The 23,923-nt window shown below is 39.7% G+C and overlaps 1 protein-coding gene across 1 annotated transcript in view; it reads right to left on the reverse strand.

Annotated features, from left to right (window-relative positions):
• Positions 1 to 23,923, reverse strand: part of LOC132105277 (disintegrin and metalloproteinase domain-containing protein 10-like) — a 94,230-nt gene that overhangs the window by 28,714 nt on the left and 41,593 nt on the right. Inside the window, exons 3-4 of the mRNA XM_059510436.1 lie at positions 11,449 to 11,567; positions 9,347 to 9,505 (exon numbers count right to left, since the gene is read on the reverse strand). Of these exons, the coding sequence (XP_059366419.1) occupies positions 9,347 to 9,505; positions 11,449 to 11,567 (278 nt within the window). The remainder of the gene's footprint in view (positions 1 to 9,346; positions 9,506 to 11,448; positions 11,568 to 23,923) is intronic.

A 23,923-nucleotide genomic window follows, 5' to 3' on the forward strand; every position in this document is an offset into this window, starting at 1 on the left:
TCAAGAAAATATGATCATATTACCCCAATTTTACAGTCTCTGCACTGGCTACCTATTAAGTTCCGTATCAGTTACAAATTATTATTGCTTACCTATAAGGCCCTAAATGGTTTAGCTCCTGCGTACCTAACTAGCCTCATACCACGTTACAATCCATCACGATCCCGAAGGTCTCAAAACGCTTGATTTTTCGTAGTTCCTAGAATAGCCTTCCTGATAATGTTCGGGGTTCAGACACACTCTCTCTGTTTAAATCTAGATTAAAAATGCATCTCTTTCACCAAGCATTCAAATAATGTATCTCTTAAATTGTGAGTGTAGTTGCATCTGATCAAATGCGCATTCTTATGCTTTAGCTTGAGTTAAACTAATTAATTTTACTTTGTTGGAACAGCAGCTATGCTAATGATGTCTCTATTTGTTTCTATGTTTCGTAACTAGGATTTACACAAGCTCCAGTCTGGATCCAGAACACCTGAGAAGAGATGATGCTGACCCTCAGAGGACCTCAGATGATGCTAACCCTGAATCAACAAACAGAACTAACAAATATTGCTACAAGTGTGACTGCATCATATAATAATTATTAATTATTAATAATATTAATGTTCATCGTCTGGCTGACTACGTCTTGTATTAATTTTTCTAAAAATCCTGTCATACGTGCACAAACTGACAGTCACCACTTATAAGCTACTACTTAATATTGTAGAAACAATTTTCCGTAAAGTTGCTTTGTAACGATTTGTATTGTAAAAAGAGCTATACAAATAAACTTGAATTGAATTGAATTGAATTATTGAAAACCAAAGCATGAACCATACTATTAACATGTGAAGTCACTAATCAGGTGACCCGCTGCGATTGTAATTCACTCAACTTCATTCATTTATGCCCTTTTAATTACATTTTCTATTTATTTTAAACTTCAGTATTACACATAAGAATATGAAGCCTTTCAGTGAGGAAACTGCAAAGAGCACTATCACACATTAGACCTAAGGGAAAACTGCGAACGCAGCAGTTACCAAGTTCACCTATTCCTGTAACTGTAATGGGAACTGCACAAAGTGTTATTGATATTTGACTTCTCGTTTTTTTCTGTGGCTACAGAGCATAAAATCTTCTTATATTAACTGCACTGCTTACTATTTACAGAATTTAACACAGCACTTACAGTTTCTTTCATTATTGCTACTGCTTACCAATCACTACTTGATGGCTACATTTGATGACTGAACAAAGAAAAGGTTCTGTACTTTCACTCACACTCACAACTTTTATATTTAATGGATAAAACACCATTTAAAATACTGTTTAAAAGTTTGGAGTTTGTCCAAAAATACAGTAAAAACTGTAATTTATGAAATACAATTAAAAACTCTTCTATTTTTAATATATTTTATTTAAAATGTAATGTATTATTGTGATGTCAAAGCTTTTCATCAGAGATTACTCCAGTCCTAATTTTCACGTGATCCAGAAATCTACCCCCCCCCCCCCGCCCCCCATTGTTATTGCATCCTTGTTGAATAAAAGTACAAAAAAAGTACACAGAATATATCTTAAAAGGAAAATCATATAAAAATATTTATGCAATATTTATGCAGATTTTATTCTGGACTCTGCTTTCACTTCTTGCAATAACCAAACATCAGCAGAATTGAAAATTAATGTATAATCAAGGGTCTACTCTAGATATTGTACTGTATAATTTTAGTGGTATGTCTGTCTAAACATTTTTACAATAAAAATAAATAAATAAATAACACTTTATTTGCTTTTCTGCATGCTTCTATGTGCTTTTGATTTTTTGTTTGTTGTTATTAATGGGGCCCCATTAATAAAATCCAATTCTTTTATCATCTTTTAACATTCCAATCAATGTATAAAGGAATTATTGATGCTGAATTGACATTATGATATGTTATTATGTTGATCACCTCTGGACTCAACCTTGCACAAATCCAAATTCTGAGCCATTATTTCAGGCATGCTATTTCAAGCTCCCAGGATTTTTTTTTAATAATACTGTCAGTACAGAAAAAAATAAATAAAAAAATAAAAATTCACTGCCTTAAAATTTGGTACAGCTGATATTATTCTGATGACTATCAGTTTGGCTGATGACCAGCAGAGTATCTACCAACTCACAGATTAGATAAGGACAGACCGCAAAAAAATAATGAAAAGAATACAACAGAACCCAAGCAGTTTTATTTTGTGTGCAGCTCTTACACAATAGTCTAATTACCCATGACTGGTTTAGGTTTGAGAGAAGAGAGCTGGTCTAATGAGACAGCAGAGCTTTGAAAGTCCACTCAGTGTCTAAAAGAACTCCACAGAAAACAGTAACCAAAAACAGACACTGAGAAGCCCACACGAGTTACTCTTCTAATAATCTATACAATTCTGTATCATGTGCATGGCTTTGTGACATCATGATTATGCATCTGGTTGAGTGGAACTGCTGCATTAGCCCGTCCGTCACTAGACGATTCACAGGACGAAAAAGGTGTAAAAAGGAAGTGTGAAGACACTGAAGCTCACCCATAAATATCTCTCATTCTCCTGAGAGAACTTGTTTACTTCAAGCAAGAACTGACTGTTGTAGAATGATGTTAGCATGTACAGACAATGAGTCATCAAAATGTGCTCTGTCATGTGAGGGTATTGAGGAGAAGAGAATATGTATGTGGCGGAAGGTCTTGGTGGTAGTTAAGAAAAGACTGTCACTCTGATCTCTGATCACAACGACTCAATTTCTTCTCTGTGAGGTTTTTATTGTCCCACACTGAATATGGCCCTATTCAAATGCAAATCTATGTTGGGCAGAAAAAGAGAGACATCTGTCTAGAGGAAACGAGTCTGAAAGGATATCCCAAGTGCCTCGAGGGAAGTACTGAAATCTATCTTCTGAGATGAGAAAAGTCTCTGACTTGTCAAAGTAATCTAAATGAAAGAATTAGCTTTTAGCTAAAATCCCAGATTTGTTTTTACTCTTGAAATAAAATAAAATGTGGATTGTTTGAAGTTATTCATACCCTGACACATTTTTGCTAAGTAATGAATAGCAAAACAACAACACCACATAAATAAAACTACAAACATCTATTCAGAAACGCAAGCTGTGGTTGTGAGAGGTTGTCTCAAGTGGGAAGTGCAGGGTTTCAGTATTAACAACCCATATTGTGATGATTGAGCTTATCAAAATATGCAATAATGCCAGATGAAATGAAAAAAAAATCCATTATGGTGAACCTACGCTGACTGACTTCCACAAGGTGCTGGTCCTGGAACAACCAGGTGTGAGAAAGCATCATGGGAACAAGGGAAATTACCAGAGGCAAATGCCAGGTTAGTAAGACCTAAATTGAACTCTAAAATCTTTGTTGAAAGGTATTTTTCCCAGGACCAAAAAGATGTTGAACAGGAAAATGTCTCCTACAGGAAAACAAAGACTTCCTGAAAAAACTTCATATTAGTTATCCATTAATCTGCATCAATACATACAGTAGATGTGTTCACAGTAATGAATGCATGTAGATGAAATGATGAATTTCATGATTTCTCAAAGGGATATATTTGTGATCTTGGTTTACAGCGACCTCCGGGTATTTGACTAAAGCTCTGCTGGAGTATCAAATTATTCTAGTTAGAATCAATTCCCTTAAGTTAGATATTAAGAACAGCGGCCCAATGAAAGAATAATGAATTATAGGCATTTCTTATTAAGAGAAGTTGACTGAAACCAATTCTAAATATGGTCAATAACATTCTGCTAAATTTTTGATTTTAGCATTTAAATGTTCAGTGAGGTTTTCCTTAAAGTGTACAGTCGTGGCCAAAAGTTTTGAGAATTACATAAATATTAGTTTTCAAAAAGTTTGCTGCTAAACTGCTTTTAGATCTTTGTTTTAGTTGTTTCTGTGATGTACTGAAATATAATTACAAGCACTTAATACGTTTCAAAGGATTTATAGCGACAATTACATGACATTTATGCAAAGAGTCAGTATTTGCAGTGTTGGCCCTTCTTTTTCAGGACCTCTGCAATTCGACTGGGCATGCTCTCAATCAACTTCTGGGCCAAATCCTGACTGATAGCAACCCATTCTTTCATAATCACTTCTTGGAGTTTGTCAGAATTAGTGGATTTTTGTTTGTCCACCCGCCTCTTGGGTATTGACCACAAGTTCTCAATGGGATTAAGATCTGGGGAGTTTCCAGGCCATGGACCCAAAATTTCAACATTCTGGTCCCCGAGCCACTTAGTTATCACTTGTGCCTTATGGCACGGTGCTCCATCGTGCTGGAAAATGCATTGTTCTTCACCAAACTGTTGTTGGATTGTTGGAAGAAGTTGCTGTTGGAGGGTGTTTTGGTACCATTCTTTATTCATGGCTGTGTTTTTGGGCAGAATTGTGAGTGAGCCCACTCCCTTGGATGAGAAGCAACCCCACACATGAATGGTGTCAGGATGCTTTACTGTTGGCATGACACAGGACTGATGGTAGCGTTCACCTTTTCTTCTCCGGACAAACCTTTTTCCAGATGCCCCAAACAATCGGAAAGGGGCTTCATCGGAGAATATGACTTTGCCCCAGTCCTCAGCAGTCCATTCACTTTACTTTCTGCAGAAGATCAATCTGTCCCTGATGTTTTTTTTTGGAGAGAAGTGGCTTCTTTGCTGCCCTTCTTGACACCAGGCCATCTTCCAAAAGTCTTCGCCTCACTGTGCGTGCAGATGCGCTCACACCTGCCTGCTGCCATTCCTGAGCAAGCTCTGCACTGGTGGCACTCCGATCCCGCAGCTGAATCCTCTTTAGGAGACGATCCTGGTGCTTGCTGGACTTTCTTGGACGCCCTGAAGCCTTCTTTACAAGAATTGAACCTCTTTCCTTGAAGTTCTTGATGATCCTATAAATTGTTGATTTAGGTGCAATCTTAGTAGCCACAATATCCTTGCCTGTGAAGCCATTTTTATGCAATGCAATGATGGCTCTACACGTTTCTTTGCAGGTCACCATGGTTAACAATGGAAGAACAATGATTTCAAGCATCACCCTCCTTTTAACATGTCAAGTCTGCCATTCTAACCCAATCAGCCTGACATAATGAGTTAACAAGACGATTACTGAAATGATCTCAGCAGGTCCTTTAATGACAGCAATGAAATGCAGTGGAAAGGTTTTTTTGGGATTAGGTTAATTTTCATGGCAAAGAAGGACTATGCAATTCATCTGATCACTCTTCATAACATTCTGGAGTATATGAAAATTGCTATTATAAAAACTTAAGCAGCAACTTTTCCAATTTCCAATATTTATGTAATTCTCAAAACCTTTGGCCACGACTGTATGTTTCATGTGTTACATACCCACATGAAACATTAGCCGCATTTCCACTGTCGGGCCAGTGCTAGCCAGGGCTTAAAGCGGGATCTCCTGAGGGAAGAAACTCTGCCTTTGTTCATAACCACTCCTCTAGCCCCAGCTGGCCCACTTTGGCCCAAGGTTTTCGTCGGGCCAAAAAACCCTGGCCGTTGGCCCCGAGGAAGCCCCGACGAGGCACGATCAAGCCCCGGAAGTGACTGTGGAAACGCGACTGGCCCTGGCACGCACTAGCACGCCCGCTTTAAGCCTGACAGTGGAAACACGGCTATTATGAGCCTGGCATGAGCCATTGAGTGATCCAGAGTTCACTCCCCTCTCCAGCTGCACTCCTGATCTCTGTACTTGTGCTTCAATAGACCACTGTCAGCCACAATTAAATCTTTCTTTTTCCTTCCCATAGATACAAACTCACTGTCCCCATCTGACCTCTGACCTCGTCTTGCAATGAACATACATCAGCTTTATTTAATGATGATAAACTCTCTAACTTATTGTATATGCACCAACTCAGCATGTAAACAGCATATGTCTGTGAGTTAGTTATCGTGTTCCTCATAAAAACTGATAGCGATACTGAGCACTTCATCACTTCAAAGTACTAGAATGACATAGGTGTGAGGAAAAGACACTTCATTTCCTTTTGCACTAGTACATGCTGTTAACATTAGAATCAGTTTCCTTGTTGCTTGCCTGTCCTTAGAGTGTGCCCACACGTGTCAAATTTGGTGAAAATATCTCATTTTGTTTTGGAGTTATAGACATTTTTATATATGAAAACAGACAAAATTACTGATAGCCGACTTTGTTTGCATTATTTTGCCACTTACTATCAAAATTTTGGCAATTTGGCATTAAATGTTAAATTGTCACGCTATGTTTCTGAATTTCCTATGGTGGTTTCATGTTGATCGGAGTAACAGTAACCAAACCGTTGCGATAATATGGCCCCACATCCATTTTTGTGTGCTTTTTGTAGAATTCATTTGTGCATTAAAAACTGTTGGATGAATCAACATGAATTCTATAACTTTTTGTGAGCATGGTCTGAAGATGAAGGTCTTGGTGAAAATCGGACGAATCGTCTAGGATGGACAAGTTCTAAAAAGTAGGTTTCACGAACAATTAAAATAGCAAAAAAACAAAACCTTACGTTTTTTTAATTTTGGTGTCAATTTGGCTCTGCATGAGCCAAGGAATCAAGAGGATACAATAATTTTCCTTCCTTCATGATTCAAAAGTTATAAGCATAAAGGTGAGAGAAATTTTAAGTTAGAGATTCCAAATTTGCTGTGGTTAATGTTGAGTCCATAATCTTATCAGTGTGCCAAATTTGAAAACTTTCCCACAAGCAGTTCTATGGGCTGCTATATACTTCAAGAGCGGAATAAGAAGAAGAAGAAGAAGAAGAAGAAGAAAGAGAATAAGAAGAAAAAGAAGAAGAAGACTGCCAACGGATTCAATAGGTGCCATTGCGCCTTCTGTGCTTGGCCCCTAGTAATAATAATAAGCTTATTTTTGCTTATCTTCAATGTTACATGATCCTTCAGAAACCATTATAATATGCCAATTTGGTGCTCAATAAATATTTATTCTTATTATCAATGCTGAAAACAGTAGTAGAAACTGAGATACATCTATGATGAATAGAAAATTCAAAAGCATAGAATGTTTGAAGAACATTAATTTAAAATAGAAATCTTTTGTAGCATTATAAGTTTCTGTATGGTCACTTTTGTTCAACAAAAGTATTAATTTCTTTCAAAGAAATAAATAATAAAGAAAATAAATAATACTACTGCCCCAAATGTTTAAACAATTGTGTATATAATATTTATATAAAGAGAAAAGTGTACCAGATACCAAGCTGCTAATCTTTGAGAGGCTGTCACTTTTTCTAATTTCTTTTACTTGACGATATTATAACAGTGATAACACACACTAGTATTTAAGAGGCTTTATCAGCCTGTTGAGCTGGAAAAGTGCACCACTATGTTTGATTGAGGGAGAGAGTGAAAGAATGCAAGAAGAGAGTAAGACAAAAACAGTAAAGTCATAAAGCACACTACAAGACTCAAGCTTGTTTCCTTCAAACTTGTAGTCTGTGCCTAGTCTGCTTAAGGGGAAAAGGGGAAGATCACTGCCTTCTGCTTTGCCCCAATTGCTTTATTTGTGTGACAATGCTTTGTATTACACTGATTCACTCAATTTTATGCTTATGGTCCAAAACACATTTCTAAAAGATTCTAATGATGTAATGTAATTCTAACAATAACAGCACTTTTCCATCCAAGAGCAATCAGAACATGCTATTTGAAACCAATTCCATAATCCAGCCATTATAACAGCTTTCATCACACTCAGGGGAGTCTCAGAACCTCAGTGATGATGACTCAGAGACATTCATTTATCAATCAAAGAAGCAAGCATGATATGTGTCTTTACTGTACATAAAAGTGATTATGCTGAAAGCAGTTTATTAACATTTAGATGCATCTAAAGCTGAGCAACTGGTTATCTTAAAAAGACTTGGTGTTAAAAAATTATTTTATGAATATACACCACTTTTGGGGTCAGTGAGATTGTTTTGAAATAAATTAATACTTTCATTCAGCAATAATGCATTAAATTGATTAACAGCATCAATACTGCAGTTAAAAGAATAATAAAAAAGAAAAGAGTTATTTTACATAGTAATAATATTTCACAACATTATTATACATTTTTTTTTATCAATAATTGCAGCCTCAGTGAGCATAAGTGACTACTTTCAAAAGCATTTAAAAAACATTACTGCCCCCTAAATTTGAAAGTCAGTGTACAAAATGAGTTTGCTTGCTAAATATATCTACATAATCTAAAAGAATCCACAGAATCTATAACAACTTAGGGGTATGTGATATCACGACTTTTGATCTTGGACTATTAAAACATCTCCTTGATCTGCTTTTGAGGAAATATTGAAGTATCGTGCTACAGCACACATTATATCAGTCGCAGTTCTGACGCCTCTGTCTTAATATAGGCTACTGTACAACATGACATACATTCACATCAAATGTTAATTCAGCAGAAGAGTTACACTCATGGGACACTGCAGTTGTTCGCAATTACTTTGTGCTTTAAAGCCTTGCCGGTTAAACATTTAATTTGCGTGCTGTTCTGACATGCGCTTTTTCTGAGCGTGTACACCTGAAGAATGTGCGCACACTAAAAAACCGTGGCTGACATATAAACACAGTTAGTTATGTCTACAGTGAAAGAAAACAGCTGAAAGAAAAACACCTGCTTGTCTGTATATTAGATGTGTGCAGGTCTTAAAGTGGCAGTTCTAAAAACATGCTGCTGCTTGTCAGTAATGTTAATAAAACAACAAACCATAAAAAGTGCTCATGACTGAAGAACTTAAATACAGTTTCTTTAATAAGAATCAATTTAAAATCTATACAGTGAAATGTATTTAGTGTTTTATTTTTATATTTGTTCATTCAATTTCTTAAATGCTACTGCTAAATACACCTACTGCACCTGAAAAAAGGAATGGTTTACTTTATTTGTATATTATGTGCATTTGTAATGTGTCTCTTTGTTCTTATTTTAAAATAACAAAGATAAAATAATGCCATAGATTTTTATCTTTGCCCACTTTGTCCTAAATATCTGCCATTTTTTTTTATATATATTTTGTTACCTAGTAAGGTTTTGTTTTTAAAACATGGAAAATAGTTTGGCTGTTCTGCTTATACAACTTGCAAAATAGTAAGACCAATACGACAAAGAATCGTGATAAAATTGTGAATCACAATATTCCAAAAAAAATATTGTGATATGATATTTTCCCCATATTGCCCACCCCTAACACAAACACGGTCAGACAGCAAGACACACTAAAACATTATATAAGCGATGTTTAAGGTTATTATGTAGATCATTACTATGCAATATTAGCTCACCGATATCATCCTCATGGTAGATGACTGAGTGGTAGGGCACATTCTGGTCTTTGAGGTATCTCTCTGAGGGTTCTACGTAGTATGTGCCCATATGGCTCTTAATGAAACCCTCAAATTTCCCATCCACGATAGCGCCATGTGTCAGAGTGCCCTTCTCACCTGCAAAATAAAATCAAACCAGAGATTAAAGACCAGCAAATGCTATTGTAAAGCTAATCAGGGCACAGTAAGAGCGCTCTCTCTCTATGCTTGGAGACAGAGGGAATGTTATGGAATATGACCAAAGGAGAATGTATAAAAGCAGCTTCCATATTATGATCCAGTCATTCATCTCCAAAAACATAAACACACACAGTGCACACACCACACAACCAATGGTGCTTTTACACTGCATATTATGGCTTGGCTTGTCTCAGTTTGCGCTTCCACTGCAGTTTAGTACCGATTTAAAGTAGAGGGGATTATAGACATGTTGTTATAGTTGCACCGCTTCTACTGCCGTGACCTCCTGAAAAACTTTTCATTCCGCATCGCCCCATCAAGCTCTCGCGGGATCCGCTCCTCTGCTAATATAGCGTTGTTAATATCATTGCCATTCCACAGAGAACCTGTGCCATCCCGGCCTGCTTCAAGCTCTTCTGTGAATACTAGAGGTTACAAGATTAAGCACTGAGCGATGTTTATCCTTTAGAGAGTACAAAGAGTGCTAATGGATAACAAAGGGGGAGAGAGGGAGCAAGAGGGTAAGAGAAAGGCTGGGAAAAAGAAAATAAATTGTAAAATATGTGTACGCTTAAGGGCTTTTTCATTTCAAACATTTTTGAGAAAGTGTGTAAAAATTCAGAAGAGACAGAAATGAGCATTACAGATAAGTGTTTTAGTCATAGTTTTTGTCTTTTGACAATAATATTGTTAAATGTAATCAATATTTCATATTGATGCTGGTGAGTCAAAATGATTCATCTGGGTTATTAACTTGACTCAGTGATGCTCTGACATGTCGAAATTTATAATTGAGCGTGTGATCATCACGTCATATGTATGCCACATTTTAACAATAATAATAATAACAACCTTAAATTGTATTCCCTTGCTGAACAAAGGTAATACTTTTTTATCACATTTTCAAACATTCTGAAACGTATATAACAATCTCCAACATAGATGACTGACTTTCTACATTTATCTTAAACAATTACTAGCTCATTGCTGTTAATATCTTTTAGTTTTCATCAACAGTAAATTTGGCCATTTTCATTATATTCAAAATGTAACAGGCGTCTCATCTTCAATGCTGTAATACAAAACTTTAAAACAATATTTAAAACATCCTCAAGAAACAAAATATCAATAAAAAAATGTAAGTACATTTTCATTCTTAAACTGCCAGTAAAAAGTTGATCCGACAACTTGTCAAATGCCATTTTTGATCTGTGGCGTTAAAAAATCTATTGTTTTAAAGGTGAGCGATAGCATTGTTTATAAGTTTTAATTCATCACTTCCAATAAAGAAACAGTTTAGAACAATTCTCAACCATGTTCACTTCCTCAGGCCTAAAGTCCTTCACTCACTCATATCACCAGATCACATGAACGTCACCTCCTGACAAAACCCCTTATTATGAAGCATCGTGTGGTAAGCAGGAAATTACATGAATCCACTCAGAGCAATTCAGAAACTGAAAGGGTGTGTCAGTAACAGGGTCAGGGGAGATGTTCAGAGTCAGAGTAAGGATGCCTGATCAGATGAAGAGAAAAAGGAAAGTAGTTTCTGTCCATCATTTCACGTACATAGGTAGTTGCTCCGATCATTCATCATAGGGTACTTTTCCCCCAAAATTTTAGGCATTTTCTGTGGATCACATGAGAGTACAACACCACCAAAAATGTTTCCTTTTAAGACGTTTTTTCTCACTATATCAAAATTATTCTCTACCTTACAAGAGCTTCACAAAAATCACTCTACATCTTCAAAAACAGTGTACAAATACAATAGATGGAGACAACATTTCCGTGGCAACTCAGGAAGTGTGTTGAGGTGGATGCATGCCTTTATGTAAAAGTGTGTGCATGTATGAGTGCTAAAAAGGTGCCTTGCTCACCATAAATTTCTCCAGTGTAAATGTGAGAGGTGTCATAGGGAATCTCTTCTCCAGAAACCTCCACCTTCAGATCGGGAGCGAAGAGAGAGGTGTCCCTCTTCATCCGAAGGTTAAAATGCCTGATGGAAGGAGAGGGAGAGAGAGAGAGAGAGAGAGAGAGAGAGAGAGAGAGAAAGAACAATATTAATGGACTGTGAAGTTGCCCACAAGTGTACAAAAAATGTGTCCCAACAGACACACATATTTGGGATGCTGTGCAACACACACCAAAATACTAACAGTCTGAGCCAAGTCAGAATAAGAGTCATGATGCAGCGCATTACTGACACTATGAGATAGAGGAGGAATAAGGGAGATCTCCCAAACAGCATTGCTCACTGCCAAAAAAAAATTTCTCATTTACCAGCATTTATAATCAAATCATATGCATATAGAAACACTAGGTGCTGGTGAGTGACTACCGGTGAGTTAAAATGATTCATCTGGGTTATTAACTTGACACACTTCTACACAGTGATGCTCTCACATGTCGAAATGTATAATTGGAGCGTGTGCTGGATGTCTAGTTTAAGACATGGTGGATTAATGAGAAACAAAAATTATCACTGAGTGAATGAAGGTTACAACAAGAATGATAACCATAAAAATAAATTACATTTGTTGTTTTTATTGTTCATTAGCTGAAAAAAAATATATATTCTCAAAGTGGCCTTAACATTATCATTACCCTGTGTCTTTATTGTTATAGTTATCATGTGGACTTCTCTATGTTCAAAGAATTACAACGATTATTATAGCTTTATAGTTACCTTTACAGTTATCATCCCAGGAGTTAATGTGCCTTAAGACTCCAGCATCAGACCCAGAACCAAGCTCTCTGATATATTTATCTAATTTATGTGCTCGAAATATTTGGATGTGTAGAATAGTTTAAAGTACTTCACTCCTCACAACATCCTTGTATCGGCCGATGGCAATAAAAAAAAATTGACCATGGCGATACATCGGTTGCCCGATATGTTTTAATAAACAAACATACAAGGGATGGAGAATGTATATGGCATTACAAGTCTATTAATACCCACAGAGCTTTCTGCAGGGTACTGTGTGTGCAGATTACATCAGTCATTTGTTCTGTTGACAGCACAGAGAGAGAGAGAAAAAAAATGTCATGCTCTGCTGAAGTGGCACTGACCACCCTGCAATCATGGATTCCCTCAGGATAATCGGGATCAGGCATCAGCCATGCTCGTGCAGCTGAGTCTGTGTGTTTGTGTGTGTGAAGCCCTTGTCTATCAGAGGACTAAAGGATCCAGACGAAAGCTGTGGACAAGATGTGCCTCTTCATGGGAGATTTTAATTATGTTAGCTAGAGAAAAGACATTACACCTGAAAAAGCACAAAGCTGAATTTCATAAGAGGCTCAGTACAGGAACAGGACGACTCAAAGCCAAAGGGGTGGAGCCATGTCCCTGTAGTAAACACTCCCAGTGTAGAGGACAGCTGTTCAGTGCTCCTCCCAGCATGGGTTTGACCTTTCTGCAGGTGAGACTCACTGCTAACATACGTACGTACTGTCATGAGGAAACTGAGAACAACAATGAGAGAGAGTGGGACATGAAGAGGAGTAGGAGGAAAGGAGAGTGAGAGGAAACTAAAGTACAAAGAGTCCTGGAGGGAGAACGGACATGTGGAGGAGGTCCGGCCATTCTCAGAACTCTCTGATTAAAACTAACATTCACATAGACACACACACCCTCCTAAATGAGGACACACAGACATTTACAATGTACAGCCAAGTAAACTAAACATACATTTCCACTACACAGCCTTCTAAATGAGAGCACTCCATAGACCTCAATTGTTTTTATTTGCAGATAGTTATAAACACTATATCCTCACTTCGACCCTTTTCATTATAAACTCAGACCTGGAGGAAAGTTTATCATCAAACAAACTCATTTAACATTTAACACAATAGCATCATCAACTAATCGCTTAATCTAATTCAGAGAGATAAACCTAAAAAATACAATTCTGTCAACAATTACTGACCCTCATATTGTTGAAAACCTTTTGAACTATTTCTTCTGTGGGACTCAAAATGTCACGACTGGTGTTACAGAACACACAGGAGAGAGAACCAATAGCGAGTATGTCTTTTATTAGGGGTTAATCCACAGAGAATAAACAGTCCAGGCGTTAGTCGAAAACCAGAAGAGCAATCCAAACATAAACAAACACGACGGCAAGGCAAGGCAAGATGACGGACAAGAATTAACGTTCAACATTCAACAAGGACTCCGTGACTGAGACTCAGACAGACCAGGTATAAATACACACAAGGATGATGGGGAAACAGGAGACAGGTGGGGAACACAATCAATTACCTAAACAAGGAGGAAGGTGACCAAATAAGGAGACAGAAAGTGATAAGGTGATAGACACCGTGAGAAGGAGGACATCTAGTGGACACCCAGGGACACAACCCAGACACTGTGACAGAACCCCCCCTCTACGGAGCGGCTCCCAGACGCTCCACGACAGACACAAGACAGACCAGGAGGGGGGCGGACAGGTGGAGGCTCAGGGGGAGGGACGGAGGGCCAGAAAAGAAAGACATTGGAAACAGGCACCAGACCGTAAACACAAAACAGGAAGACCAGGAGGGAGGAGGACTGGAGGAGGTTCAGGGGGAGGGATGGAGGGCCAGACTACAGAGAGGAACAGGGACAGGAGTAAATACAAAAACAACCGACAAAAAACAACATGAAGCCCCCCCAGGGCGGGGCAGGAGACCACCATGTCCGTGTGGTCAAAGCAAAAGCCCCCCAGGGTGGAGCCGAAGACCACCACGTCCTCGTGGTCAGAGCGGAAGCCCCCAGGGTGGAGCGGAGGACCACCACGTCCTCGTGGTCGACGCCAGAGTCCCCCAGGGCGGAGCGGATGACCACCACCCCCCTGTGGCCGATGCCGGAGTCCAACCGGCCCGAGCAGCAGCCCACCCAGTGACTTGACTTGACTCCGAACGTCCCACGGTGACCCGCCCTGACTCTGGAAGGTCATCAGTGGCTGGTCCTGACTCTAGACCGGTCTTGGGCACCGAATCGGGAACGGCCTCAGGCACGGGCACCGAATCGGGAACGGCATCGGGCACCGCCTCGGCCTCCGGAACAGCATCGGGCCCCGCCTCGGCATCGGGCACCGCCTCGGCCTCAGGAACAGCCTCGGGCACCGCCTCGGCCTCGGGAACAGCCTCGGGCACCGCCTCGGCCTCGGGAACAGCATCAGGCACCGCCTCGGCCTCCGGAACAGCGTCGGGCACCGCCTCCGCATCGGACACCGCCTCGGCCTCCGGAACAGCATCGGGCACCGCCTCGCCCTCCGGAACAGCATCGGGCACCGCCTCGGCATCGGGCACCGCCTCGGCCTCGGGCACCGCATCGGCCTCGGGAACAGCCTCGGGCACCGCCTCGGCCTCGGGAACAGCCTCGGGCACCGCCTCGGCCTCCGGAACAGCATCGGGCACCGCCTCCGCATCGGACACCGCCTCGGGCACCGCCTCGGCATCGGCCTCCGGAACGGCATCGGGCACCGCCTCGGCATCGGGCACCGCCTCGGCCTCCGGAACAGCATCGGGCACCGCCTCGGCATCGGGCACCGCCTCGGCCTCGGGAACAGCCTCGGGCACCGCCTCGGCCTCGGGAACCGCCTCGGGCACCGCCTCGGTCTCGGGAACAGCATCGGGCACCGCCTCGCCCTCCGGAACAGCATCGGGCACCGCCTCGGCATCGGCCACCGCCTCGGCCTCGGCCACCGCCTCGGCCTCGGGCACCGCATCGGCCTCGGGAACAGCCTCGGGCACCGCCTCGGCCTCGGGAACAGCCTCGGGCACCGCCTCGGCCTCCGGAACAGCATCGGGCACCGCCTCGGCCTCCGGAACAGCATCGGGCACCGCCTCGGCCTCCGGAACGGCATCGAGCACCGCCTCGGCATCGGCCTCCGGAACAGCATCGGGCACCGCCTCAGCCTCCGGAACAGCATCGGGCACCGCCTCGGGAACGTCCTCTGGGCTTTGAGGAACGGTAGACGCCTGTCTCCTCCTCCTCCGTCCTCTATGTTGGCGAGTCGGTGACACCTTGTCTGGAGACTCAGGCGTTGAGTCGGCCATCCTGTGCTGTGTCGCTGGGCTGGCGGCCATCTCGTGCTGTGGCGCTGGGCTGGCGGCCATCTTGTGCTGTGGCGCTGGGCTGGTGGCCATCTTGTGCTGTGGCTCTGGGCTGGCGGCCATCTCGTGCTGTGGCTCTGGGCTGGCGGCCATTTTGTGCTGTGGCGCTGGCTCAGCAGCCATGACATTAACCGTCTTGGGAATCTCTAGGATCTTGGACAGCGTAGCGAAATAATCCAAGAAGGAGTCAGCGGCCCTCTTGGGCGTTGGCGCTGAGCTGGCAGCCATCTTGCACCGTGGCGCTGGGCTGGTGGCCATCTTGTGCTGTGGTGCTGGACCCGCGTTCATCATGGGCAATGTCGCTGGCTTTCTCCTTCTGCCCTGGTGAGACGGCGGCTCTGGTCCCTCCCACGTGAGCCCAGAGTCAAAGGGGAGCCATGGTGGAGAGCGATGCTGGGCTTCCTCTCGCCCACCTCCCCCTCGGCGCCCTCCCCTGGTCCCGCGAAACACGACCAGGCGGGTTCCCTCAAACTGAGTGCCTCTCTCCCGCTCGGTGGCTGGGGAAGAAGCGTAACTCGACATACCGCTGGATCTCAAAGTGACGGAGTCCTTCTGTCACGACTGGTGTTACAGAACACACAGGAGAGAGAACCAATAGCGAGTATGTCTTTTATTAGGGGTTAATCCACAGAGAATAAACAGTCCAGGCGTTAGTCGAAAACCAGAAGAGCAATCCAAACATAAACAAACACGACGGCAAGGCAAGGCAAGATGACGGACAAGAATTAACGTTCAACATTCAACAAGGACTCCGTGACTGAGACTCAGACAGACCAGGTATAAATACACACAAGGATGATGGGGAAACAGGAGACAGGTGGGGAACACAATCAATTACCTAAACAAGGAGGAAGGTGACCAAATAAGGAGACAGAAAGTGATAAGGTGATAGACACCGTGAGAAGGAGGACATCTAGTGGACACCCAGGGACACAACCCAGACACTGTGACACAAAAGGGATTGTTTTTTATCAAACTGGTTTCTCTTTTTAACAAAACTACACTGAGTGAGGCTTTCAAGCTTGAAAAAGGGCACAAAAGGCAATATCATAAACGTATAAAGAAAAAAAGTTTTGAACATGAAAGTGATTAATGATTTAATGTTTAAATGGGAATTATTCCTTTAGACAGGAGGTTTGTGGGACATACACTGATTGTAAATTGTTAATGTTAATGGCACTTGGCAGTAAACATAAAAGCCTGCAGTACACATTCTCTAGTACAGAAGGACATTAGGAGTACAGTAGAACAGTTATGTTCATACAATTCACATAGAGTCACTAACCAATGCTTTAACACACAAAAAACATGAATACCTCACGACAAGCACTGATACTGTAGGTATCAGTACCTACCATTGCTGGGTGGACACATTAGCAGAGATTTAAGGAGTGAGCATTTTATGTGTTCTTTCTTGTGAGATCCGGAGAAGTGTTATGCTCAGACAAAAGGAAGTAATGCAGGAAGTCTCAAAGTTTTCAAAAACCCAGTGTCTAACTCAGAGAACCTCTTCAGAGAACCTTCGTCAACATGTGACTCAGCTCATGAACAAAATCCGCCGCCTTATTCAACATTCCATGGTGGGCTTACACTTCAAAATCACCCAAGCACCCAAAACCCCAACACACTTGCTCGGTCTACACCTCATCTAGCCATATGAGTTATAGAGGAGACCACAGAGCATCACATTTCCCCCAGAGACCACAGCCATTCAGAGTCTTTGCCATCCATCTCAAACCAGTGCATGACTTTAAAAACAATGTAAAAGCCAACAGTGGTGATTTCTATATCCCCACCTCTGGTGCGTCTGCAGGTAAAAAAAAATAATAATAAAAAAAAAAAAAATAATAATAATAATATTATTATTATTTGTATATACAGTACAGACCAAAAGTTTGGACACACCTTCTCATTCAAAGAGTTTTCTTTATTTTCATGACTATGAAAATTGTAGATTCACACTGAAGGCATCAAAACTATGAATTAACACATGTGGAATTATATATGGAATTATATACATAACAAAAAAGTGTGAAACAACTGAAAATATGTCATATTCTAGGTTCATCAAAGTAGCCACCTTTTGCTTTGATTACTGCTTTGCACACTCTTGGCATTCTCTTGATGAGCTTCAAGAGGTAGTCACCTGAAATGGTCTTCCAACAATCTTGAAGGAGTTCCCCGAGAGATGCTTAGCACTTGTTGGCCCTTTTGCCTTCTGTCTGCGGTCCAGCTCACCCCTAAACCATCTCGATTGGGTTCAGGTCCGGTGACTGTGGAGGCCAGGTCATCTGGCGCAGCACCCCATCACTCTCCTTCTTGGTCAAATAACCCTTGATGCCTTCAGTGTGACTCTACAATTTTCATAGTCATGAAAATAAAGAAAACTCTTTGAATGAGAAGGTGTGTCCAAACTTTTGGTCTGTACTATATATATATACACAAATAATAATAATGATCATTATTGACTAGATTTAAGTAAAAATATTTTTAATAATAGTTTACTTATGAACAGAACTTTCTCTTTTTCCATTAAGCCACAGGAATCGTTAAGAGGAACCAGAACCGGAACCAGATTAATTAATTTCCAGAGATACTGATTTTGTTGGTCAACACTACCCTGGGTCGACACAGTGCTAGATTAGAGAGCATCACCGCCTTCGGCCGTTTGCTTCTCACACAAATTAGCAGCATTTCCACTTAACACTACTGCAGAGGGCTGTGTTTATCCTAATGTGATGATGGCAACATCTGGGAAATCAGAGTGTTTGTAAGCCATTAAATACTACAAAAAAATATCACAAAAAAAAAAAAAACAAAAAAAAACTAAACTCGGCAAAATGTCAAAACGTAGGTCTACACAAAAATCACAAAACCATATCCTGAGAGAAAAGGATGCCTACAAAAATATTGTAATATTTGTGGAAATAGAGAAACAGAATAGAAACAATTCATTTCATTCTGCAGCCCTATGCGAGCAGACGTCTGATTGTGATTTTGATGGGTCTCACCACCAACAGCAGCACTCGACCTCAGAGCCAGAAGAAATCCCCTCATCAGCAGAACACCAGCAAGCCTTCATTAGCTCCACAGTGAATCAACACATTTCCATTGCAGTTGTCAAGCGCCCAGCAAACCACTTTGTTTGAACATCCTAAAAGCCAAAGTGAGGCATCTAGGTTCCAACTTTGATCTTTTGTCCCTCGGCGGCATCACTTTCACTGCTAAAGGCAGTTTCGTGAATATCGCAGTCAGACCCAATTTAGTCCAAGCGGCATGAGCAATGTAATTACCAAGCACTCAACACTTTCAATTACGTTTACAGTAATGCATCTGAAATTAATGACATCCACCAGCTCAGCCCCCTAATCTGAGTAGAAGTGGATTTCTGATGCGGAGTAATTACAGTCATAAAAAAATAAAAAAAAGGTTATGCCAAAAGCATATACAGCAACTACATGAGTCTATATAAAGCCAGAGTGATATAGCAACAGGAGATTTACTGAGTATATGATGCTCCTTTTGTTTACTACAGAGTGATAAAGGAATGCTTTAGGTACTAGAGTGCTCTATGACAGACAGGAGATGGGGCGGTAAACAGTGGGGAATATTGAGTGCGAGGAGTCTGTGTGAGAGAGAATGATAAGGATTGAGAATGAAACAGCCTTTTAAGTGCAAGCAAATGAAAGACGGGGGAAGAATAAAGGTTGTCATAGATAACTGTGAGAGGTGGCAGCTGAATTAGGTCAGGACAGAGGAGGTAAGCACTAATGAGAAGAACGCTCACTGACCTGATCTGGGTCTACCTGCCTTAAATGACTGTGCTCAACAACAACAGTAATGTACCTCAAAACAGAAATTATTTTTTTAATTAATTAATTAATTAATTAATTAATTAATTAATAATAATAATACATATAAAAAAACATTAATGAAAATAAAATAAATTATAATATTATTAATAAGAAGAAGAAACAAAAACAAATGTTACAACAACACCAGAAACAGTAAATAAAAGCACAACTTTGTTTTAATAATAGCACAAATTAATAGAACAACAATAAATTAATAATTAAAGTTACACAACAACAAATTTTCTATTTGTGATCCTATAAACCTGACACAAAATGAAGAAAGTGACTGCAGCAGCCAACTCACTCCCCATCTATACAGGGGTCAATGATCTGCAGAAACATCGAGCAAGCACAATGACCAAATGTACACTGCTGGAGAGATAAGAAGTCCTTGAGTGAGTTTAGATTGTTTCTTTTGCTGTGGCTCATTGCAAATCACAGCAGAAATCAGGGCTCTGACTTCTCTGAGCTGGACTTTGGCCTTTTCTCTCCTCCTGTCCTTCTCTCTTCTTTAAAGCTACCATTTTTTTTTTTTTTTTACCCACACTCCATTCTAAAGACTCATTACTGAGACACAGATCGGCCCATCTGGCTGCTGGAGGGCTATACACTTGGACCCTTGCTCTACGAGTACACAAAAACCATGAAAATGGGGAATGAATTGTCAGACGCCGGAGAAGCCATTGATTCTTCAGAACACAGCAGACATGAATCAACTTTCCTTGCCAGTCTGTCTGTGTTCAATGCTGCATGCCACACAGAATCAATACAGCAGAATTAATTGCAGACTGTAGCACTGCGGGCAAGAGCACTGGTGAGAAATCTGATTCCTAGAACTGAAATGTGATTATTTAATTAGACACAATTAATAGGTATGTTGTATAAAATATGAATCCTACTGAAGTAGTGTCACAAAAAATACTGTTTAACAATACCCAGTGAGACGACCAAAGGCAAAAAACCGTGAAGATGTTTAGGTAAAACAAACCTCTGGAGGGCCACACTTCCTGCGGTGGGTATATGATTGAAACATTTGGGTCAGCAAGTTGTGTGTTTTTTTGGAACATTGCAATATTTTACTAACTCTTACTGATACTGTACAATAATGGTAATGGCTGCTAAAAATTCAACTTTGCTATCACAGGATTAAATTACATTCTAAAACATATGACCATAGAAAATGGTTTTAAATTGTAATAATATTTCATAATAAAACATAATTAAACAAAACCATGCAGCCTTGGTAAGCATAATAAACTTCAAAAACAAACAAAACAAAACAAAACTTTCCTAGAATTTTGTACAGTACTGTTAATCTAAATACATGAATCTTAATTTAGTACAAAGATTATATTTTGACTTTATAAAATGTGCTTTGAGTTGTTGTCCAATTAAACAAACAATTATAAAACAGAGGAACAGCCACTGAGATGCTTATTTGCTTGTCCATCTTCTAGTGTGCTTGGAAGAAGATCATCAAATCTTAATGAAAATCCTTATTAAACCATCACATGCTTGCATTCTTCGTTCCATCCAAAATTGTAAAAAGCTTATTACATCTTATTACACATCGTTCTCTAATTACATCCTCTCCCTGCAGGAGCTTACATAATCGCTATGACAATTCTGCAAACTGTTATGGTGTATCACACAACAGTGATGTCCTTCCATTATCAGATGCAAGCCGAAGCCAGTGTGATTAGTAGATATCCTGCAGAATGTGGAACACCTCAGATTCAATTCAGAGCAACAGGACAAAAAACATCAGGGACATATATTAGGAAGTGGAGCAAGAGTTACTCTACAGAGAGAGGAGACGGTGAGAGTGAGTGAGGTGTAGATGAATAAGAACAACTGTAGAGCGACGCCGCACAGATTCAGGTTCAGAAGCTGCTAACCGTGGAAAAGCTTTCTAAGAACTTTTCAGTACAAAACTCATAAAGAACGCATCTGTTGATGAGTCAACATCTCCTATACAGCACATACTGCTACAGATAGGACATATTTGGACTGTAGAGATCACTGAAATTGTGAAAAAGTGTTAGTGAGTGAACGAGACCGAGAGAGAATCTTTTGTGGTGCTTGCTAAGAAAGGCAACAGTGTTGTTATTGTAATTCATGTTGCAGCATTTTTATTAGACATGAACTTTAAATTGTGCTTTTACTTTTCTAAGTGATTGGACTTGTGGATAAAACTGGCAAATAGATCCTGTAGACTTTCAAATAAATGCTTTTCTCTGCGTCAAAGAATCCTGTCAAACAAAAAATGCATGGTTTCCACAAAAATGTTAAGCTGCACAACGTTTGCAGCATTGATGATAATAAGAAATGTTTCTTGAGCACCAAATCAGCATATTAGAATGATCACGTGATATTGATCCTTCAGAAAGAACTGGAGTAATGGCTGCTGGAAATGCAACAGGAATAAAGTGCATTTGAAAATATTTTCAAATCAAAAACAATCATTTTCCATTTTAAATGTACACAAATAAAAAAAATATTTAGTTTACACGACAGACTGTCGTGTAAACTAAAAAAAACATAACAAAAATACTTAAAATAATGCATTTATACACACACACACACACAAATAAAGGTTTGTAAAATGGCACTTTTTTAAAATATCTGAAAAGTACACTCTTAACATCATTCAGTCAAGCATTATATGATAGTTAATAGAATTTTTAATTTAGTAAATAGAATCAAAATTTGATAACCATGCATGAATGCATATTAGTCATTTTAGGAGAATTTAGGAAGACTGTGTTCATACTCAACTTTTCCTAATCTCTCTGTTCTCTGAGCTCACATGAAGGTGTGAGAGGGGAGATATGCATCACATGAAGACCATGTGACCCTGTCTTGCCTGTTTTACACAGAAGAAATAGCGTGTTTACCATACACACCTGCTCCCTCTCATGAGGACTACAAAAACATGACACCAGTCTCCTGGTCTGCATGTTCTTAGTGTAAAAGGCTGACATCAATACAACTTCTGCTATTTTATTTTAAATAGTTTTAAATAGTTTTATTTTATTTTTAGTTTAAAAACGGTAAAAGAAATTGAGTAATTTTAAAATGCGAAACAATATCTGAACAGTCAATTTTAATATCCACAGTATGCAATCAAATTTAATGCTGTTGTGCTCGGCCGTACTGACAAAACAGGCCATTTTTATTTGCACTGAGAAGAACCAGTAGTGGATGAGACCTGGGTACACAAAAACATCACAATCAAAATTGTCAATTTCAGGGGCACTGGCACGGTGTTATTTTGTATGCTGTAAAAATTAATTTTTACCTGTTTAATGGAGTGGAAAGTGTCAGCCGTGTTTGCATGGACATGTACATTCAGTTCCACAATAAAATTTGTTCTTGTTTCAAGCCACAAAAATGTCCAACAGTATTGCAAAACTAGATGCATGGCACTGATTGTCCAAACATCCTCTATTTAATTTGATATTAGGTATGGGTTTTCGAATATTCGATAAGTTGATTTAATTCTATAATATCGAATCGGTTTATTGTCTTTAAAGGTGCTGTATGTAGGACTGACCGCGAGTGGTTGAACTAGAAATTGCAGTCCAAATTCAGCCTCCTGCTGGCAGAGAATTAATTGGAGGTCTGTGGGACACACTGGTGTCTATCAGTAAACATAAACAAAAAGCGTGATTCAGAACTGTTATGAGAATGTGCTTAAGTTTTGAGCCAAGCATTATTACTCTAATAATAATTAGATTAACCCTTGTGCTGCATTAAATATTTTACGCGTTGAGTGCATTAATGACCAAAAATGGTCACATATTTAACATGGCCTAAAATATTATATATTATTATTATTTTCCACTTTTACCAAGTTAAATCTTTTAACCAGCATCAGTCCTCATCATAACTACCAAATATTTATTTAATTTCAGGATTTTAACCCTTTAAATACCAGTTTTGGTGGCGATACCATTAATTTGTATAAGAGGAAAAAACACAAAAAATTAATTATTTTCCCTACACTAAATGCAAAGTGAAAACCTTGGCTTTGGATTATCACAGTCTTGAATATGTCAAAGATTAGTCGCAACATTATTTCTGGTGCATTTAAAGATTTTATGTTATTTCAGATTTTTATTTAAAATCCCACTCAGCGTGTTAATGACCAAAAATGGTCACATATTAAACACTGCCTAAATTATATTATTATTATTATTATTTTCCAATCTTTTAACCAGCATCAGTCCTCATAATAACTACCAAATATTTAATTAATTTCAGGATTTTAACCCTTTAAATTCCAGTTTTGGTAACGATACCATCAATTTGTATAAGAGGAAAAAACACAAAAATTAAAAAATTTTCCCTACACTAAATGCAAAGTGAAAACCTTGGCTTTGGATTATCA

The sequence above is a fragment of the Carassius carassius genome, chromosome 2 (assembly GCF_963082965.1).
Source record: "Carassius carassius chromosome 2, fCarCar2.1, whole genome shotgun sequence".
Taxonomy (NCBI): domain Eukaryota; kingdom Metazoa; phylum Chordata; class Actinopteri; order Cypriniformes; family Cyprinidae; genus Carassius; species Carassius carassius.